This window comes from Mustela nivalis (genome assembly GCF_964662115.1).
Source record: "Mustela nivalis genome assembly, chromosome: 4".
NCBI classification, from domain to species: Eukaryota; Metazoa; Chordata; class Mammalia; order Carnivora; family Mustelidae; genus Mustela; species Mustela nivalis.
Window position 1 is genome coordinate 69387223 of NC_139023.1, and position 25002 is coordinate 69412224.

A 25002-nucleotide genomic window follows, 5' to 3' on the forward strand; every position below is an offset into this window, starting at 1 on the left:
CAAGTTCACTGTCTTTCCTCTGTCATATTCTTTCTACTAGTGAATCTCTCCAGTTTGTTTTATATTTCAGTTATTGTATTTTTCAGTTCTGTCATTTCCACTTGGTTCCTTTTACATATTGCATTTCTTTGCTAAGACTCTGTTTTATTCAATTGTTTCAAAGGTATCTGTAATTGCTTGTTGGCACATTTTTATGATGGCTGCTTTAAAACCCTTGTCAAGCAATTCCAACATCCAATCCATCTCAGTTTTAAAGTCTATTTCAGTCATTTCTGAGTAAAGTTGTGATGTTCTTGCTTCTTGGTATAATGAGTGAGTTTTAGCTGTATTCTAGTATTGAACTTTATGTTAGGAGACCCTGGTTCCATTTAAATTTTCTATATCAGCCACCCTGTTTAGGTTTAGGTTTGGACTTCTGTTTATAAGCTGTGGTTTCAATGACAGTATAGCTTTCAGAATCTTTGTGGTGCTAATTTGAAATGCTTGGTTCACTTAGTGCCCCCAGGACTCCCACTGGTCCCTGCTGTGTCACCCCTGTGGTGGAAAGCAATTCCCTGGCTGTAGTGGTCCTCAGTGGGGCTCCTGCTCTCTTTCGCCCTGCAGGTTCTGCCAGGCCGGCTGGTGTCTCCAGGTGAGGGGGGATTTCCTAGCCACAGGACAGACAGCTCCTCCCTGAGTCAGGCCATGCTCCCTACAAGAGCCGCCAAAGCTGCCCTGTTTCTTTGCTGGAGACTCAAGTCCCTGGACTGTGGTGACAGAGAGCTCTTCATACCAGGCCACTTACAAATTGAGTTTTAAAGATAATTAGGATCTGAAAGGTGTAAGTAAAAGATTTCACTTAAGGATTTTCCAGGCTCATGAACTGCTACAAAAATATTGTTTCAAGTGAGATTTCATGAAGACCGACAGCAGAACACAGGGAGAGGCATACTCCATAGCAATCATACCAGAGAGCTTATGGAAAAATGAGTACTCACTTGAATAATATTGTCAATTTTTTCCAAATCCTTTATTACAAACTCCCATTTCGCCTCTGTTTTAGGAAGACCTGCACTGATAGAGCTGAAAGCAAAACCAAAGGGCAAAACATTTTGAATGGATATAATAATACTGATGGAATATTACTTGATGAATAATACTTGATGAATATTATAGGCAAAAGAGCAACCAAGATTTTTTTTTATTTTGATCACTGAAAAGGTAAGTGCTATCCTTGCCTTTGTGCATTCAGCAGACTTGTAGATGAGTATAAACACCAAATAAATACATATATACCAAGGAGTTTTACATATATATGTAAAACTCCTTGGTATCTGAGGCTAACTTATGGACTGACCTACCGGGATTAGGGATAAACCTAATTTGGAAAGATAACTTATAAATAACCTGGTGTAATCTATCACAATGGAATAAACATAGCACCTGATGTGCCATAGTGCTCAATAACTGTTTTTGAATGAACGGCTAGTTTTCTATTGATTTTTAAGTCCAATAAAAGCAAAATTCTTAAAATAAGCAATAATCATTTTCACATACGGGGCTTTTTTTGTTTTTAGAATTTATTTAGTTATTTAACAGAGAGAGATCCCAAGTAGGCAGAGAGGCAGGCAGAGAGAGAGGGAAGCAGGCTCCCCGCTAAGCAGACTCGATCCCAGGACCCTGGGATCATGACCTGAGCCGAAGGCAGTGGCTTGACCCACTGAGCCACCCAGGTGCCCCCACCTACAGGTTTTGATAGTAAGTATTCTTTACCATCTATGGTTCCCTACACCAAGAAGGCATTAGTAAGGAAAACTGAGCTGAGGGTCATATTACATAACTACAAGCTGGGTGCTTTGGGCCAACTACGTGTAGAGAATTAGCTACATCTGAGAGAGAAGAAAAAAGTTAATAAGCATGGAAGCATATGAATGTATAGTAGTAAGAAAAACCAAAGGCCTAAATAAAGAAAGAAACATTTCAAACTTAAGTAGGATAGGGCTCAGAGGATGGGAGATGTCTGTGTCAGAGATAGATAAAAAAGTAACATGGGCAAGCCCTAAATATCCATATTTTACTGCTGTGAAAATCATGTAAGCTATTAATAAGGAATAGGCTTCCAAGTTTAGTTAAATACCAAGAGGTCTAGTTTTTGGAAGCATAGAGCACTCATTTGGAATATTACCCAAATGCAGAAATGCCCATTCGGGTGTTTACCACACCCACTCAGAATCTCCGTATTCTGCCCTCTATCGTACCCAAATACTTAGTTCCTAAGGATTTAAGCAAACTGAACACAAACCAGTTTAATAGAGAAGATACTGAAGAACAATGATCATGGCCATTTACATGATGCCATTTATGCTGAAAAATAAACTCACCCCAAAATGAAGACATGAATGCCAGCCTCGGTTAAAAAATGACAATGTAAAAGTAAACACAAGTAGCATTGGATGGAAGTAGTTCTCAAATACGTTTTCTGAAAAATATAATCATAGGCAAAGTGGTTAAAACTCTTCTAGTTAAAAAATGATACTTAAAATCATATTTTATCATATTTTTAGATGCCAAAAGGTAATTTTATCACAATTTCAGAAATAGTGCTCTTTGTTAGAATGAATGAGGCTAGAATTCATCCTTCTTGCTTTCTCCCCACCTCCAGCTCGGTCTCTTATTGCAAAATTCTTTAATATGTATTTCTCCAGGCACATTTCAGTGACGATAATTTTAAGATAATTCACATCTTTACTAACTTACATATATACTGATATCACCACTTACTTTGTTTCTATTATCCTTATCTTCGCTCTCATCTTTTTTTCTCCTTTTTAATAGTTCAGCACATGTTTGTTTGATTGCCCTTAATTCTTTCTCCATGGTACATTCATTTTTTCTTTTAATTTGGGTGTGGTTGATGGTAGTTCAACATATTTTATACAGCACAGGTTAATAACATGAGTTATTAATATAGGTATACTAGATACATATTAACTTCATGTAACTATATGAAAATTCATTATATATTGATATCATTTAGAGGAAAAAATGGATAAAAATAGACCCAAGTAAAGATACTCTATGCCATCCTAACAAGCAATATATAATAATTTTTCTTGGTGATTTAGGAATATATTTACTGTAGAATTTCTTACTTTTCACACTTTTGCCTGCCTCTCTCACACTGTCAAAACCTTTACAGTTTCAGACAATACCCTAACCACTAAGAATCTGTGCCTCATTTAGTCTACACCAAAGAGACAAATAATATCCAGACACTGTCATCAAAGACTAGACAATTCGTTGATTAGATGAAAATTAAAAGCACAAAATTAGGTAAAATAAGTGAACTACTACATTTACAATGACATGAAGAGCTAATCAGGGTGTTACTAGAGTTAAAAGACCTATTTCTTGTTATTTTTTTTCAAAATAAGAATAATCCAGAGATCTAGGACATCTCAAGGTCTTTGGAGAAGAGTCCTCTAACTTACTATGAACGATCTGATCTGAGATACAAGTGATCTTTTAAGAAAAGTCCATCTACTCTCTTTATCTAGTTTTTCTTACCGAAATTCTCATTACTCAATGCCAGGGTAACTCCTTGAGTACGGAAGAAGAGCTGGCTACGGCAATGGGTTTCCAACAGCCATCCATCCAGAAGACTTCCTACAATACAACCCAAGGCAATGAGTGAGGCATTAAAAACGCAAGTGGTCTAGCAGGGGGAAGAAAGGGAGGAAATTAACAGTCATTATGCACTTACTCTTTCAGGGGCTATTAGTTACTTAAGACATAGATCCCATCACATCCTCACTACAGTCGTATGGGGTAGGGCTAGCAGCGCACGCGGAAGCTGCCCAGGCCCACAGCAAGTACGAGACAGCCAGGCTTTGAGACCAGGTCTGTCTGATGAACTAGTCAAACACTCTCTACTAGAGTATGTCCCTGAATTGGCAAATTCCAAAATTCCGTATCAGTCAACAGCAGAAGCTGACCAGACACCTGCCATCATGTAAACTACTGATGTCATATAAACACTTAATTTATGACACAGTAGCTACTTCTACAGACCCTGAACAGCTAGCTGTCTGCAGTCTTTGAAATGAATTAAAACATTATTTGAGAATCTCAGAAGTAACAAATTCTATTTTTTCTAATTCGAGGCAACGAAGCATGTGAAGATCACACACTTCCAATTTCAATTCCATTTTATTAAAGCAAAAATTAAAAGTGAGATACATACAATGTAAAGCTATTTGTGCCATTCCTTTAAAATAGTATGTATTTATTGACCTCCCCACAAAGATCTGACATGGCCCTGACATAAATATTCATTGCAATTAAGTCCTATAAATTCAATTATTTAAACTATTTTATTTATTTTTGATATATGATGTATAATTCTTTAAAAGAAAAAAAACAAGCATCTATCTAGGTGTTAAACGAGCTATTATGAGAGTACATTCAACAGGAATGCCTTTGTTTTTCAACAATAACATATGAAATTGAATCCTCCTATTACATATGATCTGACTCTTATGCACAAGTTTAATCACAGCAAACCCTCCTTATTACTCCCATCTTAGAATCATCTTCTTTGTCTGTATTATCTCAGAGCTTCAGATTTTCACAAAACTTCATAATTTTCTTATCCTAATTATCCAAAGTCTCTTCAATTCCCTGCATCCTTTTGAGTTGTATCCCAAACTCCACATTTTTCCAATGAAAGTACTTATTGACTGGAGCCTGAGCAAAACTAAGTGTGCTAAGGTGTTAAGAAGGCCTTTCTGAAGCTACTTGAGCAAGCAATGAAGTTTTCACAGCGCGTCTCCATGCGTGTAAGGGGTTCGATTCTCACCGGGGGCGCAACGGACATCCACCGCCATGCCCAATCACCCCCGGCAGGCTTCCGTGAAGCAAGACTAAGCCTGTACCCAGAATGTTCCTGCCAAGCTTGGTGGAACGCAGCAGGAGCCCTGGTCCTCCAAAGCAGCAAGCAAAATAATGACCGTGGAGGCCAGGGTCGCTGAAAAGGGAAATTCACAGCTTTGCCACTGACGCAGTGCCCTGGGCGAACAGCGAAGAATCCAATTTTTACCGCGGCTTCAGAAGCATTCAACCTGCCCCTTGCTAGTTCCGTGGATCAGTAATTTTACCAGAAATATGGGTGTATGCGCACGCGTGCACGTCTGTGGGTCAAAACGCAGCATGGGTTAAAGAAACCTGAGAAGGTAAAATATTCCTTTCTCTTTAGCCAGGACTCAAGGTGAACAATTAATATAACTAATTAATATTAGTGACATTAACATTATAAGTATTTGTATCTGGTGCTTTCAGGTTTACTAAAGTACTTCCTATGTGTCACCCCATCCAATCCCAGCAATCTGTTCCTGTGAAAGATACTAGTCTTATTTTACAGCGAAGAAACGGAGGCTCCGAGAGGTCAAGCGACTTGCTTCCGGTGAATGTCATACGCTTGGCCATGAAAACTGACCTCACAGCCCAAGGCAGGTGGAGGGAGGAGGGATGCGAGAAACAGAGATGCGTGGCCCCTTCCTCTAGGAAGCAGCCAACCCACCCCTCAGGAGTAAGAAAAAAACCACTGCTCCACAGACACTTTAAAACCCGGTCATTCTGATTCCTTGTGTGAAACAGAACTTCAGCTCTCTCACAACCGTGATCTCATTTGACTTTTCACAAAACACCTGTTAGAGAGAAGTGGCTGAAACCAGGCTGAGTACTTTCTGAGGAGGCAAATGTAGGGATGAAGTAAATTACCCACTTCCTTTCACATCATATTTTTGGAGAACCAGGAGAGCAGTGTGTAATCCTGGCATACTGATTGCATGTGACACACTCGCCATCAGGCCCCTTTGGTTTGTCCCTCGTTCATCTGGGGGCCTGGATCCAGGAACAAACAAACAAACAAAAAAGACTGAATCCCGGCCTTGCACTCAAGTGGCTCACAAATTTGAAGCAGGATTTCTGTGTGACCTTGTGATGGGGTGACACGGCAGGATGGCTGTTGACCTTATGGCAACACTGCTATGCTAGCAGGACGTCGCTGCCCAGGGGCAAGACGTCGTGAAGAGCAGACTTATCAACACAGCTGGGCAGCTCTAAGAGCTTTAATTCTGGAGTGACTTGTGAAAATAATTGTACACATCTTGTGTTCCATATCAACATTGTAGTCCTTCCCGGCGAGGAAATATAATCTAACACACCGCTGTTTTGTCTTGTTTTATTCTGCCTGATTATTTACTTGCCTAGTCACACGTTCAAAGTAAATTTTAAAAGGTTTAGCAGAGAAGAGGAGTTTTAAGTATTGGTTAATTTGGTAAACACATTCATCTATTCAAACACCACACACACACACACACCCCCCACGAAAAATGAGGGCAAACCAATGTCGCAAGCTTATGTGACTATAAAGGATGAAAGACAGAAGGTTGCCTGGGTGGTTCAGTAAGTTAAGCGTCTGCCTTCCACTCGTCATGATCCCAGGGTCCTAGGATGGAGCCCCATGGGCTCCCTGCTCAGCCGGGAGTCTGCTTCTCCCTCCACCTATTCGTGATGTTTCTCTCTTTCTCTCCCTCCCTCCAATAAAAAGAAATCTTAAAAAAAAAAAAAAATGGAATGGAAGACACCTTTGCTGCCCTCTACTCATTTAGCAAATATTTACTGAGTACTTACTATGTGCTAGGTATTTCTCTCTGACCTGGGGATACATCAGTGAATGCAGAGGACAAACCACCTTGACTTTAGTGAGAAAGACAGACCACGTCCATTATACATAAACTAGCTAATTATATGTTTTATTAGAGAGAGATAAGTGATTTAGGAAAAGGAAACACAGAATAATCGTGAACGGTATGGCTCTGATTTGGAGTAGGTTGTCAGGGTCAAGTTCAGTGAGAACAAAATGAGATCACAGACAGACAAGCAGCAAGGGAATGCGCCCCAAGGATACTGTAGTAAAGAGCATCTGAAGCAGAGGGAAGAGCTGGAGCAAAGGCGCAGACGCAGCGGCAGCCTCTGAGTTTGAGGCTTGGAAAGGAGGCCGAAGGCACAAGCAAGAGAAAGCAGTCGGAGATGAGATGAGAAACATAGAGAAGGAGGCGTGGGTCAGACCTTTCTGTCACTAAACATCTAAAGCGGGAAATCACTGTCAAAGCAGATAGCTGACAGCAGATAGCTGATACCATCTGAACGAGCTTGTTGAGAATCTGTCTTGGCTCCCGCATCCAGGACAGGCTGGGCCAGGCAGAGCAAGGCTGGAAGCAGCGATCCCGTGATGACAGCAGAGCAGGAGACACGCGGCAACAAGACAGGTTATGGGCTGGCTATGGGCGGAGCAGAGACTTTGAAGGGAGGGGGCCGATCAGGAGGTTTTATTTTGGACGTGTGTAGTTTAAGACATCTGGTACACATCCACATGGAAATGTCGAAGAGTCAGTGAGAAGTAAGAATCTTGAGTTCAGGAAAGTGGTTTGAGCCTGAAATCCACATGGGATTCCTGACACCGGTCAAGATCACCAAGGAAAAGGTAGAGAAAAGGACCGAACCTGAGCCAAGATATTTCAATACAAACTAGTCAGAGTCCAAAAAAGGACCCGCAGGGGCGCCTGGGTGGCTCAGTGGATTAAGCCTTTGCCTTCGGCTCAGGTCATGATCCCAGGGTCCCGGGATCCAGCCCCACATCGGGCTCGCTGCTCAGCAGGGAACCTGCTTCCTTCTCTCTCTCTGCCTGCCTCTCTGCCTACTTGTGATCTCTGTCTGTCAAATAAAAAAATAAAATCTTAAAAAAAAAAAAAGGCCCAGCAAAGAAAAACTCAAAGGAAAGACCAGCAAAAAGGGGGGGAAGTGAATAGTGTGATGTTCTAGAAATCCATGAAAATTATATCCAGGAAAAGAAATGATCACATCAAAGGCGCTGACAGGTCAAAGAGGACACGGATTGGGTCCTGACGTGGGCTTAGTAACTTGGGGGTGCTGGGTGACTCTGACAAGAGCATTTTCAAGGAGTGATGGAGACAGAAGCCTGCCCAAAATGGGTTGAGGAGAAAGTGGGAGGAAAGGATTTATAAAAGGTTAGTGCAGGCAATATTTTGCCAGATACTGCTCCAAAAGGGAGAAAGAGAGTGATAATAAGTAATAGAAGGTGGGCGGAGATAACAGCACATCTGTATGCTGAGGGAGACCCTGAGGGAGAGAGCACCGTTGCCACAGTGATGCTCATGAATAGGCAAGTGACGAGGAGATGGGGCTTCATGCACAAGTGGGCTGGTGGCTGGGTCATTCACTGTCATGGAAGGAAGGCTGAGGGTCAGGCTAGATGCAGTGTCCGGGTGGTAGGATCTGTGGTGGTGTATGTTCTCAACTGTTGCTTCCATTTTCTCAGTGAATTGGGACAAAGAGTCATGGGCAGAGACTGAGGACAGGGAGGGAGTGTTGGGGGTTGAGAACAGAGGAAAATCTATAAAGCAGCCGTTGAGGTAAGGAGGAGAACAACAAATATAAGTACAATGTGAGAGCTGTGCCCACTGGAAGTCCGGGGCCGTGGAGGGTCGGAAAGGAAGATTAGTCGGCACGTGTGTGTTTTCTCCAGCCACATTTAATGGCAAGGAAGCAGCCAGCCCAGCAGAGGTGGAGAACCATGTTTAATCGGGGTCGTGTATGCCAGCAAGCTCGAGCAAGAGGCACGGGACTTCAGAGTACCCGTGAGGGAGTATAATGGAGATACGCCCAGGAAATCTAATTTGCTGTTTTTATGACAAAACTTCAAGGAGAAAGTGTTCCTGGAATCATATCGTAAAGAATGAATAGATGTTAGATGTAAGTGAAGAGAGAGAGACAACATTCTAGGGGGAGGGAAGAGCCAAGGACATATGCAAACACGCGCAGTGTGTACTCAGAAGAAAGTGCGTCACTGGCTAACGGTGCGGAAGCAGGGGTACGAGTGGACAAAACAATCACGGGTATATGAAGCAGGGACCAGCAAACATAGTCTCTTCAGGGCCAGAGAGCGAGAAAGTCAGCCTGTCCTGTGTTCCCAGTCATACTACTCAACCCTGCTATGAGAGTGAAACAGCCGAAGATGATGCAGGAACGAATGCATTCAGCACGGTCTGTTGGTGAATTCGACCCACGGGCTATATATATAGTCTACAGACCTCTGACTCCTGGGGATCCCCTAATCAGCCCCAACTGGAAAATAGTTGAGAAAGTGACAAACCATAAGAGACTCTTAATCTCACAAAACAAACTGAGGGTTGCTGGGGGGAGGGGGGAGGGAGAAGGGGGTGGGATTATGGACATTGGGGAGGGTATGGGCTATGGTGAGTCCTGTGAAGTGTGTAAACCTGGCGATTCACAGACCTATACCCCTGGGGCTAATAATATGTTTATTAAAAAATTAAAAAATTAAAAAATTTTTTTTAAATAAATAAAAAGTAAAAAAAAAAAGAAAGAAAGAAAGAAAGAAAGTGATACGTTTAAATGTCTCAAACTGTCTTAGTACCAAGGGTGCCAGCATTTTGTTCAGCAATCGCGTTTAAGCTGTTTTCAATTGACACTAATATTACAAAATTTTCAAATACAAAATTGCATTAAACACAATCTGTGTTCAGTATTAAAGCTAAAAAGAAAAGGAAAAACCAATATGGACTATGTTACCATGGGTACTACTTTGATTTTTAAAAATTAATTCCTACAAGATCTGAAGTTGGTATTTAGTTCTCTCATAAGGCCACCCAATATGTTAACAGGGCCTATAAATCCCATAATTTCTCAAGGCAACAAAAATAAACGATTAAGTAAGATGTTTCTCCTTTTAAAAACACTATTTCATATAAGGTTTACAAAGTACTTGTTTATATATATATATATATATTTTTTTTTTTTTTTTAAATAAAAACAATGTTTAAGTTTTGGAGAACAGTGAAGACAAATTGCTTAGTTACACTTAAATGCCTCTTAAGCAAATCATTGAGCTGTCTATGCTATCAAGGGGGCACCTGGCTGGGTCAGTCCATTAAGAAGCCAACCCTTGATTTCTGCTCAGGTCCTGATCTCAGGGTTGCCAGATCAAGCCCCACATTTGGTTCCACGCTGGGAATGGAGCCAGCTTAAGATTCTCTCTCTCCCTCTCCCTCCACCTCTCCCCCTGCTTTTGTGTGCACGTGTGCGCACATCCTCTCTTTCTCTAAAATAAATACTTAAAAAAAAATGTCTACACTACCAAAGACAAATAAAATCTCCAGTGATAAAATCTGGAGACCTTAGTTATGATGACTGCTCAAAAGGCATTAATTAAATAGATGGTATTAACAAAAATGAATATAGAAACATTGTCATCTAAGGTAATTTATCATCTAAGAAAGACAATGATGCATACGTGTAGCTGAGAGGCATATATACACTGATCATAGTTCCATGTAGCAATACGTCTGTTTGTTTTTAAATCGTTTGGTGCAAAGTTCTTGAAAAATGTGTAAATGTTTTTGAAAAATGGTAGCTAATATAATTCTCTAGGGCAAGTACAATGGACAGCTTGCCCAGAATAGTACAGTTTTAATACTTAACCTACTCTCTAGGAAGAATGAGATCTGTTCCTCCAGCCCACTTTCCAAAAGTACTGCATTCAGAACACTTGAGAAAGGTGAAGAAATTCTCCCAAACCACAGCACGAAAGGACAACAAGCTGGAAATTATGAGAAATCTAGAAATTCCAACATAGAATCGAAATGGAACTCCAGAAAGAGCAAAGAAATGGAGAGGAGAAAATCATTACAAAATGATTTTTAAGAACTGTGTAGAGTTGAAAAAAGACACTAGCTTTCACACAGAAGGAATGTAAAAAGAACTGATGAAAAACATGGTATTTTTTTAACTTAAATTCTCTAATTCAAGAATAAAGAAAACCAGGCTAATAGCATTCATGGAATAAAAAACAAGTTACTTAAAAACAAGAATCAGAATGAATGTGATCATGGTACTTACAAGACCACAGAACTCATCTTCAAAGTTTAGCAGAAAATGAATTTAAGCCTAGAAAGATATTGGTATTTTAAAAAGAGGGCAAAAAGTATTCTTTCATAAGACTTTCTAAAATGTAAGATCCACTGAATGTGAAATAATAGTGTGAAAGTACATCTTGGAAAAATAAAAATGTCCCCCCCAAAATAGAAAAAGATGTGGGATATCAAAATATGAAGCGTAAAACAAGTACCATTTATATTTGGGTCTAAATAAAGGGACCATTCTTCTCAAGTCCATGGTTTTTTACCTGCTTCATTCATTCATTTATTTTGTAAAATGTGAGATCCTTGTGATTAGAAACCCTGTTTATCTTGTCCACTACTGCCCCTCCAACACATAAAAGCATACTAGCTTAATGTAATAAGGACACATTCTATGTTCCTTGGATTTGGTTTTTCATTTGTTTGCAATTACATTGTTCCCCTCCTCACAACCATCAAGCCCTTAGCTGCACTTGTTTCCCCATCCAGCAGGTGTCACAGTTAGTCCCTGTAAAACTACCCTAGGTAGCACCCTAAATTCCCTCCTCCTTTCATCTTTCTGCTACTTTGATTTTGCTAAGTTCAAATTACAAGCTGCAAAGTACTTCTGGAAAAAAATGTACCATTATAACTTCTTGAGACACAGCCTCCAATAGGCCATCTCTACATCTTGCTAATAACCTCTTGCTCTCTGACATTCTCCCCACTTTTAAAGTCAGCTTATTGAGGTATAATTTCAGCACTAATAAAACATACCCATTTTAGGTATACAGCATGGGTAGTTACACAACTGAAACTGGCAAATGCTACATATTATTGCTTTTTTTTTCTTTTTTCTTTTTTTTTTTTTTAATAAGAACCAGCTTCCTTGCCTACCATGGACCATAAGCCTTACTCATTTTTGTATTTAAATTTCTCCAAAATATTCTAAAATCTTTAATAACTCCTTGATTTTCTATTAGTTTTTCCTTTATACAATTTATCACTAAATTCTTAGGTGCGTGAAGTTTTGTGATTATCTTACCTTTCTGTAGTTCGTAACTTTTACCCATGTGCATTATCCTTTGTATTGCTTAGTACTTGTCACTTGAAACCTAATTTTCCTGAGATTATCATTACTAGACTTATATTGGCTTAGCATATCATTTTCTGTTCTTTCATTTTGATGCTTTTTGTACCATTGTATTTTATTTTTGTTACATGTTATAAATAGCCTATTTTAAAATTTGTCTTTCTGCCTCTCTACTTTTTAAACTCAGTCTAAGTGTGTGTTCTTTTAGCAAGCAGAGTTTTTAATCACATCTTTGCATGTGTAGAGGGATCTGCTTGTATGTTTAGACTTACTACTGCCACTTTACTTTGTATTTTTTACTGTGCTTCCTTTACTGAATGTTTTCCGCTCCTGCCTCCACTGGTATAAAAGAGAAAGTCAGAATGAAAATTAGGCTTTATTAAAAAAAAAAAAAAACTGGGGGCACCAAAATCTGATATCAGTACTGTGTAATGATAACCCCCCAAAAGAAAAATTACATGGTGATTTCTTGTGAACACTGACACACAGGCACAGCTATGTGGGTTCAAATCCCGCTCTCTTACTTATCTTAAGATGTGTATATACCTTAGTCATTTTTTTTCTAAGTCAGGAAAATGGAGATGCACATGGAACATACCTCCTATGACTATTGTGAAGATTAAGTGAAATTTTACATGGAAAGCACTTTAGATCTTCTGTGAGATGGGAACGATTCTGAACACCAACGATTCTGAATACCATCTACTACCTTGGCAACTCATCAAGAAGCTTTGAGAAAATATGTCAGGCATCATTATTATCAGCCTCAAATTACAAATAAAGAAAAGTAAAACTCAGAAGTTAAGTAATTTGCCCAACATCATACGTGCTGAGAACGAACACATCAGAGTTAAGTCTTGGTTCCTTCATTCACGTACACATTTATCAAATATTTTCTGAGCCCCTCCTGTGTGTCCATAACTCTTCTTCTAAGGACATAGCACTGAAAAGAATTACTCATTACCACCTCTCCCCCCCCCCTTTTTTTTAAGTACCACAGTGTCCTCAGTTACCACTGAGAATGGTAAATACAGCATGTGTGAAATTTTACACAGGATGGCAAGAAAGATTTGACTAAAAAGGTGACATTATATTTACGTAGAGACCTATAGTCAGTAAACAGTATCTGAGGAAACAGTTTTCTGTGCAGAGGCAACAAGAAATACAAAAACGGAAAAAAGAGAAAGAAATACAAAGATGCCACAGATGAAGTGTGCTAGAAGAGCAAGGAGGCTCATGCAGACAGAAATTCAGGAAGTAAGGGGAGAGGGTTAAGTAAGGCAGAGTGGCGGGGAAGTGTGCCATCAGGTAAGGACTTGGGTTTAACTGAAAAGCTTGTCTGAAGCATGGTGAGCACAAGGAAGATGGGGATTGGCTTAGACTTTCAAAGCCACACACTGGCTCCCATATTGGGAGAGATTCCGGGTGGGCACAGCAGCTGGGGGCTGCTGCAATAATCCAGGGTACTCGTAACAGAGTTGGAGAGAGAGGTGTATACCCGGATGAACTGGGTGTCGGGTACGAAAGACAGAGAGAAGTGTCAAGGACGTCTCTGAAGGCTTTGGCCTGAGACGGGAAGAGCAGAGTTGCCACTGATGAAAACAAAGGAGGTTCTGAAAGGAACAGGTTGAGAAAAAAGTCAGGACTCAGTTTTGAAAAGATTAAGTTTCAGGATTATTAGATATGGAATTTTATCAAGTTGTGGGAAGGAGAGGTGGATCTCAGCACAGAGATCCCAGAAAGAATTATGGGAATATTGATAATATACCAAAGAAGCAATGAATCAGTGAAGGCAAAGGCCTGTTGGTCTTCACTCTTCAGTTTGGTACAGCCTTGACTGGGTATCCCCTGTGTGGCGTGCACTAGGGGTTACAAAGGGAATAAACACAGCCCCCGTTCTTCAGGAAATCACAGAAACCCACACATACTTTCGTTATCATATTGTAAATACTAAGACAGTTTGGGAGTTCAGCTTTTTAGGCTGAGAGAAAACATCCTCGAGAATACGACAAAAATAGATGACCCAAGAGGATGAGTAAAATGGGTCAATCCAGGGAAGCGGAAAAGGACTTTCCAGGCAGAGGGAAAATAATGGGCTAAGGCAGAGAGGCATGAAACAATAGGAAACATGCAGGAAAAGTCCAAGACTGCAATTTTTCTATCGCGAGTTAGAGGAAGAGAGTGCTAGTGGTAGAGTGAAGGATGAACGGGCTGTCATGGGGAGCCCTACCTGACAGGAGTACGCGCTGTTTGTTCACTGTCTGTGAGTGCTTCGGCACGATAAAATCTGCACTCCATATAGGTCATCCCGACCACTGTGCGGAGGACGTATGTGAAGGAAGCAAGACGGCAGGTAGGAAAATAGGGTCAATGATTATCACAGCCATCAACAGAAGGACCTAACCTGAGGGGGAAATAACAGGAATTGGAAAGTAGCCACAGTATTAGTTATCGTAGTACGACTGCCCAGCAGAATCAGCAGGCCATCTGGGAATGCTGGTGAGGGAGGAGGAAGAGTCTAGAACGCCAAACCAGTTGTATGCTTTGATGTCAGCGTTGTGAGAGGTCACTCATTGAGACTGGACAGAGGCAGGACTCGTCGGAGGGGAAGATGACTCACTCCGAGTTGCAAATGCTAATTTGGAACGCTGGTTGGGATACCAAAGAAAACATTCCGGCACACAGATGAACATGCAAATTAAAGCTTAAGAGATGTCAGGGCTGGAGATAGAACGCATTGGCTTTAAACCAGGAGTTCAGAGAGATCAAGCTCGGAGAGTGTGTAAAGAGAAAACCGCAGTGAGAAAAGGGAGAATAGTCGTCTTTAACCTTTCTTCGGATAATGGCTTCAGTGAAAGGATTCTAATTGCTTCAGGTTATTGGTCACAGCTAACGTGATCATACAGCAAGCAATTACAGCACTCTCATGGACTGTGATGGCGCATCTCCTTGAATGTAAGCAGCACGTTCTTTCAATGGGAACATTTCTGAAATAGGGTCGCGTCTTATAAATGATCTCTGTCCTCATCCTCAGAAGAGCTGTTATGAAAAAGACTCTGCTTCTTAAAGAATTGATGGTGTTTCACCATGCAGTTTCTCTGGGAAAGAGACTCAGACAGATTTATGGGGAGGAGGTATGTTGAGAAATATCTTTAGGATCAGTATCTGTGAGGGAGAGGAAGAATGCTCACTTGTACAGAAGTAAGGCCATTGTGCCATCACCAACTGGGCTTTCAAGAGCTCTAAAGTTGGGATGGCCCTCTGGAGTTGTACCAGTTGGGAAAAGCCCTTAAAATGCTCCCCTCTTACCAAAACACCGGAAGGCTGCCTCTGGGGCATGGGTGTGACCCTGGATAAAGACAGTTTCTCCCAGAGAGGACTGCCCCCTGAGACTCTAGCAAGCAGCACTCCTGGCAGCTGTGGTAACCAACTCTTCATCCCTTAAGGAGAAAATGGCTATAGCATGGCATCCATTACAAGTGACACTTATGAATGAAGGCAGTGCAGCATTTTTATTTCAATATCATTTGGTCTTACCACGATCATGAAGTATTAAACATAAATCTCCTCTGCACAACCCATTTTAAGATCCATTTTTAGTAAAGTATAGGTCATCTGAAATCCTACCCTATTGGGGATAAAGCAGAGAAAGAGGATTATTTCTGAAAATTAAAAAAATTATGTTAAAATTGAAAAAGACATTCACTACAAAACTCTTAGGGATTTCCTGAAAAATTATTTGGCAGTGGAAGAATAAAATAATAATGGTAAGTGCTAAGTTACTGAGCACTTAGGAGAGGCAGATTTACTACAAAGTCAGCGGTGCTCCAACACCTCTGTCTTGCCCTGTCAATGATGAAGAAGCAATAGTCCCAGCCCTGTCGAGGGGGCACCAAGGGTGGGTGGCCCCAGCCTCTGGTCTACCTTCTACCTCCTAGAGGTCATACTGGGTTTGCAAACAGGTAGTAACTGCAGGCAAGCGCCAATACTTCCTTTGATCTATCTGGACTCTAGGGACAATCTAGCCCCAGCAGACCTTGTGAAGAATCTGGAACTCATCTGTGACTCCACGGATATGAATATGATACAACAGGGCCACGATGTCCCAGGTTCTCAGCCACTTTACATTCCCTCCCTGCATCTCTCACAGCAAGACCTGCCCACGGGGTTAGGATGGGGGGGTCAAGAGGAAGCAGTAAGGACCTGGCCAAGCTGTGGAGACACTGACCTGAGATCTGGCCAAGTGAAACCCAGAAGCTGGATCTCTCTGAGGCTTCCCTCCAAACAAGGAGGACTGCCTGAGCAGGAAGCTGTGGGGTCATCAGAAATGCCCTATTTCCAGGAATGTGTTATCAAGATCAACGAATCCTTCCTAAACCATCAATAAGAAGAAACAAATTCCAACCTACTTTGCCACAGAAAAAAATAAACTTTGTCTAGCACCTAGCACATTCCCTCAGCCAAAAAAGGGACTATTTGCTCTATAAGAAAATACTAAAAGTCACGATCATCTAAAAGAGGACATCTGAGTCTACACAGAGATTTGAAGGAAATAAAAGTATATAAAGATGAGTTAGGAAGTTTATTACTGACGATGATAACATTTTGTGATGTTTGTGGTATTTTTCAGTGCTTTCAATATCTGTAATTTGTGATTGCTTTTCCCCCTCTAAATAAATATCCCCCAAAATGTGCTAGTCAACTAATTTTTCATTCATAATTTAGTACTCTTTTTCCCAAAGAGGGCCCGGACACTGTAAATGCTCGAGGCCCTATGAACCTGGATTCTCTCTTATTTGTGATACGCTACACAACTTCTTCCAAGCGCTCCATTGATTTAATCAGATAAATGTATGAGGAGATGCTTTCATTAGGAAGAAGGCTGAGGACAAAGACTTTAAGGAACCTGCCATTAAGTGACTCACGGAGGACAAGGCAGTGTCAAGATTCGAATGCATCTTTCCTGAGCTCATGTTCTTTCAACTCTGGGCTATACCGAAATACGCGGTTTGCAGATTCTTTTGATGCACTTTGATATGCAGCCTTTCATATATCAATCAACACTTACTAAGTCCCTTTTTTGGCTAAGGGAATGTGCTAGGTGCTGGACAATATCAGGCAGATGCTATAAAGCTCCTATCCCCACAAACTATACAGACTAATAAGAAGACCCAAAATGCTGCAAAAGAAAACAAAATAAAATCAAAGGTATTAAAAAGTGCCACAAATAAATAAAGGAGGAATAATGAATTAAACATTCTCATCTCCCCAGTGGAAGAGTGTGAGCAAAGGTGTATAAACACAGGCTAAGTCTTCCTTTTATTCACGGAACATTGAGGAGCTAATGTTACAATATTTTAAAATTTCAACCCAAGATAGTGGATATATTTGGGATAACACATTATTAAAGCTTCATTTCAAGACTAATTAACAGATGTCTTCTGAGTGCCCATGATGTGACTGGCATTTTGATAGATATTTGGTGATCACACTGAGAAAAAAATTTCAGATCTGGAAAGAATAAAGAGATCCTGGAATCTAACATCTTTTGTAACGAGGAAGCTGAGGCTAAAAGGATATGTGGCATATGTTTCAGGAGTCCTCCCTTTCAGGAAGCCTTTCCCTAAATGACCACAGTCACATACCATTTTACCTTTTTCTAAACTCTGCACAGGCTTTGTTCTGTGGCTCTTGTTCTTTGATTGGGTACTTGTTTTGTGTATATTGAAGTCACAAGCTTTTTAACTCTTTTTTTTAAGTGATCAGTGACACTTTTAATATCTAAAAGCTACAGACCCATTCCTCAGAAAAATGCACATAAGCACATATCCATAGATTTAAATAAAATCATCTTAAGATTAAAATTTCATTCCTCTAGCGGTCTCGAGATCCCAGGTTAAGGATCTTTCTTCCAGATTGTTGGCTTCATGAAATGATTTTTTCTTATACAAACCCATAATATATGCATAAAGTACACTTATTTGTGTAACTCCTATAGTGCTAAATAGTGCAATAAATATGGTAGAAGCTTAGTAAATGTCCACTGATTTGAGTTACCCAAGAAGAAAGCTGCAGCCAACTGAAGACACAGAACCAGCCTCATCACTATGCTTGGTCATGTCTTACACTATTTCATGATTTCTCTTAAAAAAAAAAAGTGGGGGGAGGGGCATGCGCCTGGATGGCTCAGTCAGTTAAAGAGCTGCCCTTGGCTCAGGTCATGATTTCATGGTCCTGGGAACAAGCCCCATGTAAGGCCCTCCGCTCAGCGGTAAGCCTGTATCTCCCTCTCCCTCTGCCCCTCCCCCTCACTCATGCTAAACTCTCTCAAATAAAAAAATAAAACCTTTAAAAAAAAAAAGACAGTCATTACCCTTGTGAGCTCAGTTTTACAGTGGAGGTAAAATAAACATTCAAGTTCAAACTTAGTGTATAGGATATACACTAATAGGACTATATGTGCAACAAAAATTCACGTTTAGGAGAGGACAGCACCTGTAACATAGAAAATACTCAATAAATATCTGTAGGGTGATTGTGAATACATGAATAAATGAATAATAAAGAATGAATAAATGCTGCTGCAAATGGAGAGGGCTTTCGAATGGGGTGGCAACTGTGGTCAGTATTGAGTGAGCTGTGACGAGCACCGGGTATTATATGGGAGTACTGAATCACTATGCTGTACACCTTAAACTAATACTACACTGTATGTTAATTAACTGGAATTTAAATCAAAACTTAAAAGAGTGAATAAAATTTGAGTAAGAAGGAGGATATTTCAGCTAATATAGACCCAGCATAAATAATGCCATCTGATTAAAAGAAAACCCAAGAGCTTCCACTGAATAGAAAGTATTTAAAGGGAATCAGAGGACACTACAGGGAAGCAAAACTTACCACCCCAAAAATGTGTCTCTTTGACACTGGATTATTGTCAGTTGGTTATTTTTTAAGAAACAGAAGGTTCAAGGAAAACCTTTGGCCTTCCTCCTAACTGCCTAAAAGAATTTAGAGGCCTCTCCTTGGGAAGGGAGCTATCAGCATAGATAACAATAGTATAATATGAATAATACAACAATATTATAATATGAACAATAGTATAATGTGAAATAATATGAATATATTATATGAATATAATAACAATAGTATCAGATGGTGGCAGACAGGCAGGAACTTAATAAACTCAGGGCTTCTGCATGGCCCAGGAAATATCTGTTTAACGAAAGGGCACTTGTTATGATGAGCACTGGGTATTAAATCTAAGTGATGAACCACTAAATTCTACTCCTGAAACCATTACTACACTATATATTAACTATCTAGAATCTAAATAAAAATTTGAAGAAAATAAATAAAAGGGAGCCCCCCCACCTGTTCAGTAATACCCCCCCCTTGAAGAATTTACTCTTTTTTATCTTCCTGTGAATTGTCTTCCCCCCCTTTGAAGTCCCAGACCCAATCCCCTTCTCCGTAGCTCTGCCTGGCAGGTAAGCCTCAACCGTCTGACTACTCGTGGGCCTTATATTCTTATGGAGCCCTCCTACACACATAATTCAATTTGATTTTCTCCTGTTGATCTGTCTCGTGTCAATTTAATTCTCAGACCAGCCACAAGAATTTTGAAGGGGAGAGGAAAGTTTCTCACCAACCAAATACATTTGACTCGTCAGGCTGGGGTGCGATCACATGGGATCTAGAAAGCGAAGCTGAGGAATCCGATTTGATTTTCTAGATTCTTAGACAGTGATGTTACCTAATAGTTGTCCTTGACAGAAATTCATAATCAAATGCCAAACTGAAGAGAAAAAAGTCAAATGTGTCATTTTTTTAACATCAGTTTGTATAAACACTCAGACCAGTTATTCATCTATTATTTCACAAACCATGGCCCTAATCTGATAAATAGTCCTCTACTTTAATAAATAAGTTTGTGTTTCCTGGTAATCAATAGCCATTTTTTTTTTACAGGGAAGGAAAGACTTGATTTTTTTTTTATAATTTTTCAAAAGATTTTATTTATTTATTTGACAGAGAGAGAGACAGCGAGAGAGGGAGCACAAGCAGGGGGAGTGGGAGACGGAGAAGCGGGCTTACTGCTGAGCAGGGAACCAGATGTGGGGCTCGATCCCAGGACCCCAGGATCATGATCTGAGCTGAAGGAAGACCCTTAATGACTGAGTCACCCAGGCACCCCAGGAAAGACTTGATTTAATGCTGAGCCCATGTTTTAATTATTAGCTGGGTAAGTACAGGGTTGGGTCATAATTAGTTCATATCCTATATGAAATATTCCAACTCCTCAGCACATATGCCTAATAGGAGCTCTCTTTTGGATTGTGGCCCTCTTTGTTACTATTGCTTCCTTAAGTGTATTTTTTTTTAAATTTGTATTATCAAGTATTCATACCGTTTCTGTATTTTGACCAGGCTGCTAAAGCTCATCAGGATTCAACCTCTTTACAAATCCCCTCACAGTATGACTGGGGTATAGCCCCCTGTGGGACTCTACCTAGGAAGCTGGCATCCATCTTGTCAGTTCAGATGAAAGAATGAACTAGAGGTTGTATCAGCCCCAAGGCACACAGAGGCTGAGGCTCAAGGGATAGGAATGCTTACTCATCATTCAAAGTAACTTGTAGGACAAGTAGCTAATCAGCACTGATGAAATCTCTCACATACAAAGATATTTCTCACATTCCAAGTCTCTTGAGACGAAACAGATCTTCAAAGGACCAGATGGAGTGGCACCAGAAGTTAGTAAGTGGTATCTGCTGACACGACCCTCAGGGCCTCCGATCGGCAGTGGCCACCTTCTCAGGAGACCCCTGCCCCAAATTTGCCCTTAAAAACCCTCACTTGCAAGGCGTCAGAGAATTTGGGATTTTTGAACCTCCCCATTTTCCCACCACACCAATAAAGTAGTCTATCTTTGTTTGCAGTAAGAGCTCAGTGTCATTTTTTATTGGCTTGCTGTGACCTGAGTGGATGAACTGTCATTTGGTTCAGTTATAGAAGTTTGATGGGGAAAAATATGTAACTTGAAAAAATTAATTTTATTTGTGGAATTCAATTACTGATATTTTCCAAGGTTGGCCTCAGTAAAGAAAATTCAGAATTAATCATCAGTAAGTGAAATTTTTCTAGTGGTCACATTTTCTTTCAACAAATATGGATCTTAATTTAAGAAGAGGGTGAACAAAGCTGGATATTAATGTATGAATAATTTATATGGGAAGCTAATAGTTAAACTTGCCTTTGCTGTTAAAGCTGAACAAACGCTCAGAAAAAAACTCCAAAGTTCAGCGAGAACTATTTTCGAAGAAGGAAAGGTACACTGGAAGAACAAAACCTTGCATTAATAATCTCTATAGCAGAGCACATGCATTCAAACATTGTATCTAATGTTGACTCTTCATCAAAAATTTTGAACAACTGTCTAGAAAAATCACTAAGTCTGTGATTTAAACTGAAACACAGTCTATATGGTGCCAAAGGAAAATAATGAGTCTTGGCCTCAGGAACAACAAAATGGGTCACTTAGAGTCTGGGAGTTACATACAACAAATGGAGAGAATTGCCTTTGTGTACAAACAACCCCTTACCAAGCCAATTAATGACTTAACTCAAGCACCCAAAGAGATTTTATGGGTTATAATCTGAAAAGAAAGAAGGCTCTATAATAGGGTAAAAAGGCCATGCAGAGTAATTGCCTTAGGGAAAAAAAATAAAGTTTTCTCACTTTCCAGTAGAAATATAGGAAACATAAATTATATAGGAATGAGAAATATGTTAAGGATCCTGTTATTTCACTTTGATTCCCTTGGGCACCCATTATCATGCTAGAACTTAATATTTCCATAAAACAAACACCATGAGCAGAAAAGAAGATGACAGAAAATTCTTTTCCCACTTAGGGCATTTCAACATCTGGGCTACCATGGGCCATTAAAGCACAACGAAACCACCTGCGTGGCCTGCCATGTACCCTTTTATTTATTTATTTTTAAGGGGAAAATGTAAGGAAATGGCTGGTTTAGACTCCCGTTGGCTGCTGAGCAACCTATTTCCAGGCAAAGCAAAAGATTACTACGATTCTACTCCCCTTTAAACAACACATCTTTTCCCTTTTTATTTAGGTTAATTAAACATGCCAACTCATACCAAAAAAAAAAAAAGAGAGAGAGAGAGAGAAAGAGAGAGAGAAAAGGAAAAAAAAAAACATGTTTCATGTTTCATCTCATGCAGGAGTTCAGAGCAAAAATCAAAAGGTGTTTTGGGGAAAGAAGAAAATTTACAATAATGGAAAACAGGCAGTCTGTCGGACTCTGCTTGAGGAAGGCAACATAGGACAACTAATAAATTGCAGAATTGCAGGGAGAATTGAGGTGTGTGCTGGCTGAGCTGGATACCATAGATGTCAGAACACAAGAATACAAAGACAGGGTGACATGTAAGTGGAGAAGAAGTCTGAATATAGAAGAACTGGCATTAAAGGGTACTTATTTCAGTTAGGAAATCTCCCCCCAAATGTTCAATTTATACTCACTGAGGACATCCTGGTGCATAGCAGCTCTCGGGAGCTATGCATAGAGTAGCAAAAGAGGTGAATTAACTTAATTGATATTTGGTCTTTGAGAGTGTAACTATCCAAGGAAGACACCCAGAAAGCTTGGGTCTAATGTCCAGCATGGCTAGGTCCAACAAGGCTATATAGAGCCCCTGAAGGAAGGCTGGCGGGAGAGGAAAAGAGTGGTCCGATGAAGGATGTGTCCAAATAAACTGGGCAAACAGAACTCTGAGTTAAAACTAACACTCAGGTTCCGAGATTTTAGTAGTACACAGGGCAGCAACTTATAAAGATAATTTCTGACCACATTTTATAAGACATCCCTTTAGAGCCAAGACATAAAGCCATCCCCATAGAGGAAGCTTTACAGCAAAACTTTCCATCAAGTGTTTGTTCGACAGAAACAGAACCAACCGACAGCTCTCTGATATTCAAAGAACAGCCAAAAAAATAAAAGCAGTAATACAATATTCATTTAGTGGAATGAAGCACATAAAACACAGGAGATAGCTCACTTCTGGACATGGTATTGGTGGCATCAGGCTTCCTGCCTTGAACACGCAGAGTCACACTCGCCCTCCGGCTATAATAAAATATTGCTATCCAGCTAGAAAATCAACACATTGGCTTCCAAAGCACATGGACGCGGTAGTTTTCCTATCAGAATCCTACAGCTTTATGAAGCCACGTACTGATGGAATGGCAGTGTAAAAAGAAAATAAAACCGAAAGGAACAGACAAACAGCTGTTTCCCCTTGCAACTAAGGCATCACTGCAAACATAGAGTAGTGGAGGTTCTTACACAGTGAAAACTCTTTTTGTTCTCTACATACTGAATGACAGCACGAATAGTCTTGTTCTGTTTTGGTTGCTGTTTTCCAAACTTTATTACCAGAAAAAGCATTCCCTATGTGCACGTGGCCCATAATATCTTCCCTTCCAGGGAGAGAAGTTATAGCTCAGACCCCATTTCTAACTTAAGTGTTGATTTAATTTTCTTTAACACTTTAGAAACTCAACCGGATGCTTGGACTTGTCACAGCTGGGCCACTGACTTGGAGGAGAACCCGAGAGAACGGCAATGCCAGTGCTCCGTACCACATCCTCCACAAAGAAAGGCAAAATTAACTTTGCTGAGACAATGCAGAACAGCTCTGGCTATCATCTGCCATCACAATGTCTGTTTTAATATTCAGTACTTTATTCTCAAGAGCAGAAACAGGGATTGCTCATTAAAGAGCAATGATGCATATATCGTGACCAATGACACGCCAAATAAAAGGTATTTCTGGTGACATAAAGAGAAAGAAGAAAAAAAAATGGAACAGTTTTTTGAAAAGAGCAAAGTGTGCATAAAAGTTGAAACCCAAGAAAGTTTTCTTGTGTGAAGAAAGAAAAGTAACTCTATGGCCATTCCAATGAATTTTACTATAATATCACGCACATTCAACTATAAAATTTTTTCACATGTCTTTATGAGATCCAGCAAAGAAATTTCTAAACTGTCAAACCAAAATAAATATTTCCAGCAGCTCGGACACTAGCCAAAATATGTCACTGCTATGCTTAAAATAAAAGAAACTTAGAACAGCTCATTTAAGGGACAATAAAGTTCAGAGATGTCTAGTGATTTATCCCAAATTACGTAGTTATCAAGAAAAACCAGGACTGGACTTTGTTTCACACACAAACTACACTGTTGCTAATACAACTGAGCAGGTTACAGTCTGTGAGGCTCCATCTGACCCGGTTAAGTCATGGGGGAAAAAAAGCAGATGTCTATTACCATCTTCATGACGAAAAAAAGAAGATTCAAAGGGGCCATAGAGAAATCAATGGTTCTCTCAAAAAAAGTTGCCCTCAACAGCCTAAGAAATGTATGCCATATAACTATTATTTAAAATCAACAAAATAATACTTATCTGTTTTCCTTTTTCACAGTGTACAATATATTCGGCTTCATAAAAATCCATGTGGTGTCCAGTCAATGACAGCTTTATTAGATTAAGAATTGGTTTGTTCTTAATTGCTTTATATCTTCCGCAGTTTGCAGCAATCTTTAGCACACTGCTATAGGAATTATAGTACTCAACTCAATTGCTTCTTAAAAGTATATAAATAAAAAGAAAAACTATGATTGCCCTCAGACTTCAAAAAGACACAGAAATGAGCGTGACTCTTAGTTAACCAACTCTTTAAAGCAGGGGGAAGACGGGGTACAAAGGAGAAACCAAAGCTTGAAATCAAAACAGGGCAGACCAAACCAACATTAGCATAAATCACAGAAATATGGAGAGTTAACAAAACCTAATGTATGTGATTCTTGACCATCTGGATCTCCTGTTTTACAGGACCAGTGT

The 25002-nt window shown here is 40.0% G+C and overlaps 1 protein-coding gene across 10 annotated transcripts in view; it reads right to left on the reverse strand.

Moving 5' to 3' along the window:
- IL15 (interleukin 15) overlaps nt 1–25002 on the reverse strand; it is an 82576-nt gene that overhangs the window by 10532 nt on the left and 47042 nt on the right. For 8 of the 10 annotated variants that reach the window (XM_082728485.1, XM_082728484.1, XM_082728479.1 and 5 more), the window contains 3 exons: nt 3547–3645; nt 2361–2458; nt 978–1062 (listed from right to left, as the gene is read on the reverse strand). In XM_082728485.1, coding sequence (XP_082584611.1) covers nt 978–1062; nt 2361–2458; nt 3547–3558 — 195 coding nt within the window. In that variant the 5' untranslated portion in view covers nt 3559–3645. Of the gene's footprint in view, nt 1–977; nt 1063–2360; nt 2459–3546; nt 3646–14302; nt 14472–15609; nt 15701–25002 lie in introns of those variants that run through there. The other 2 variants (XM_082728477.1, XM_082728480.1) reach the window with 2 other exon arrangements.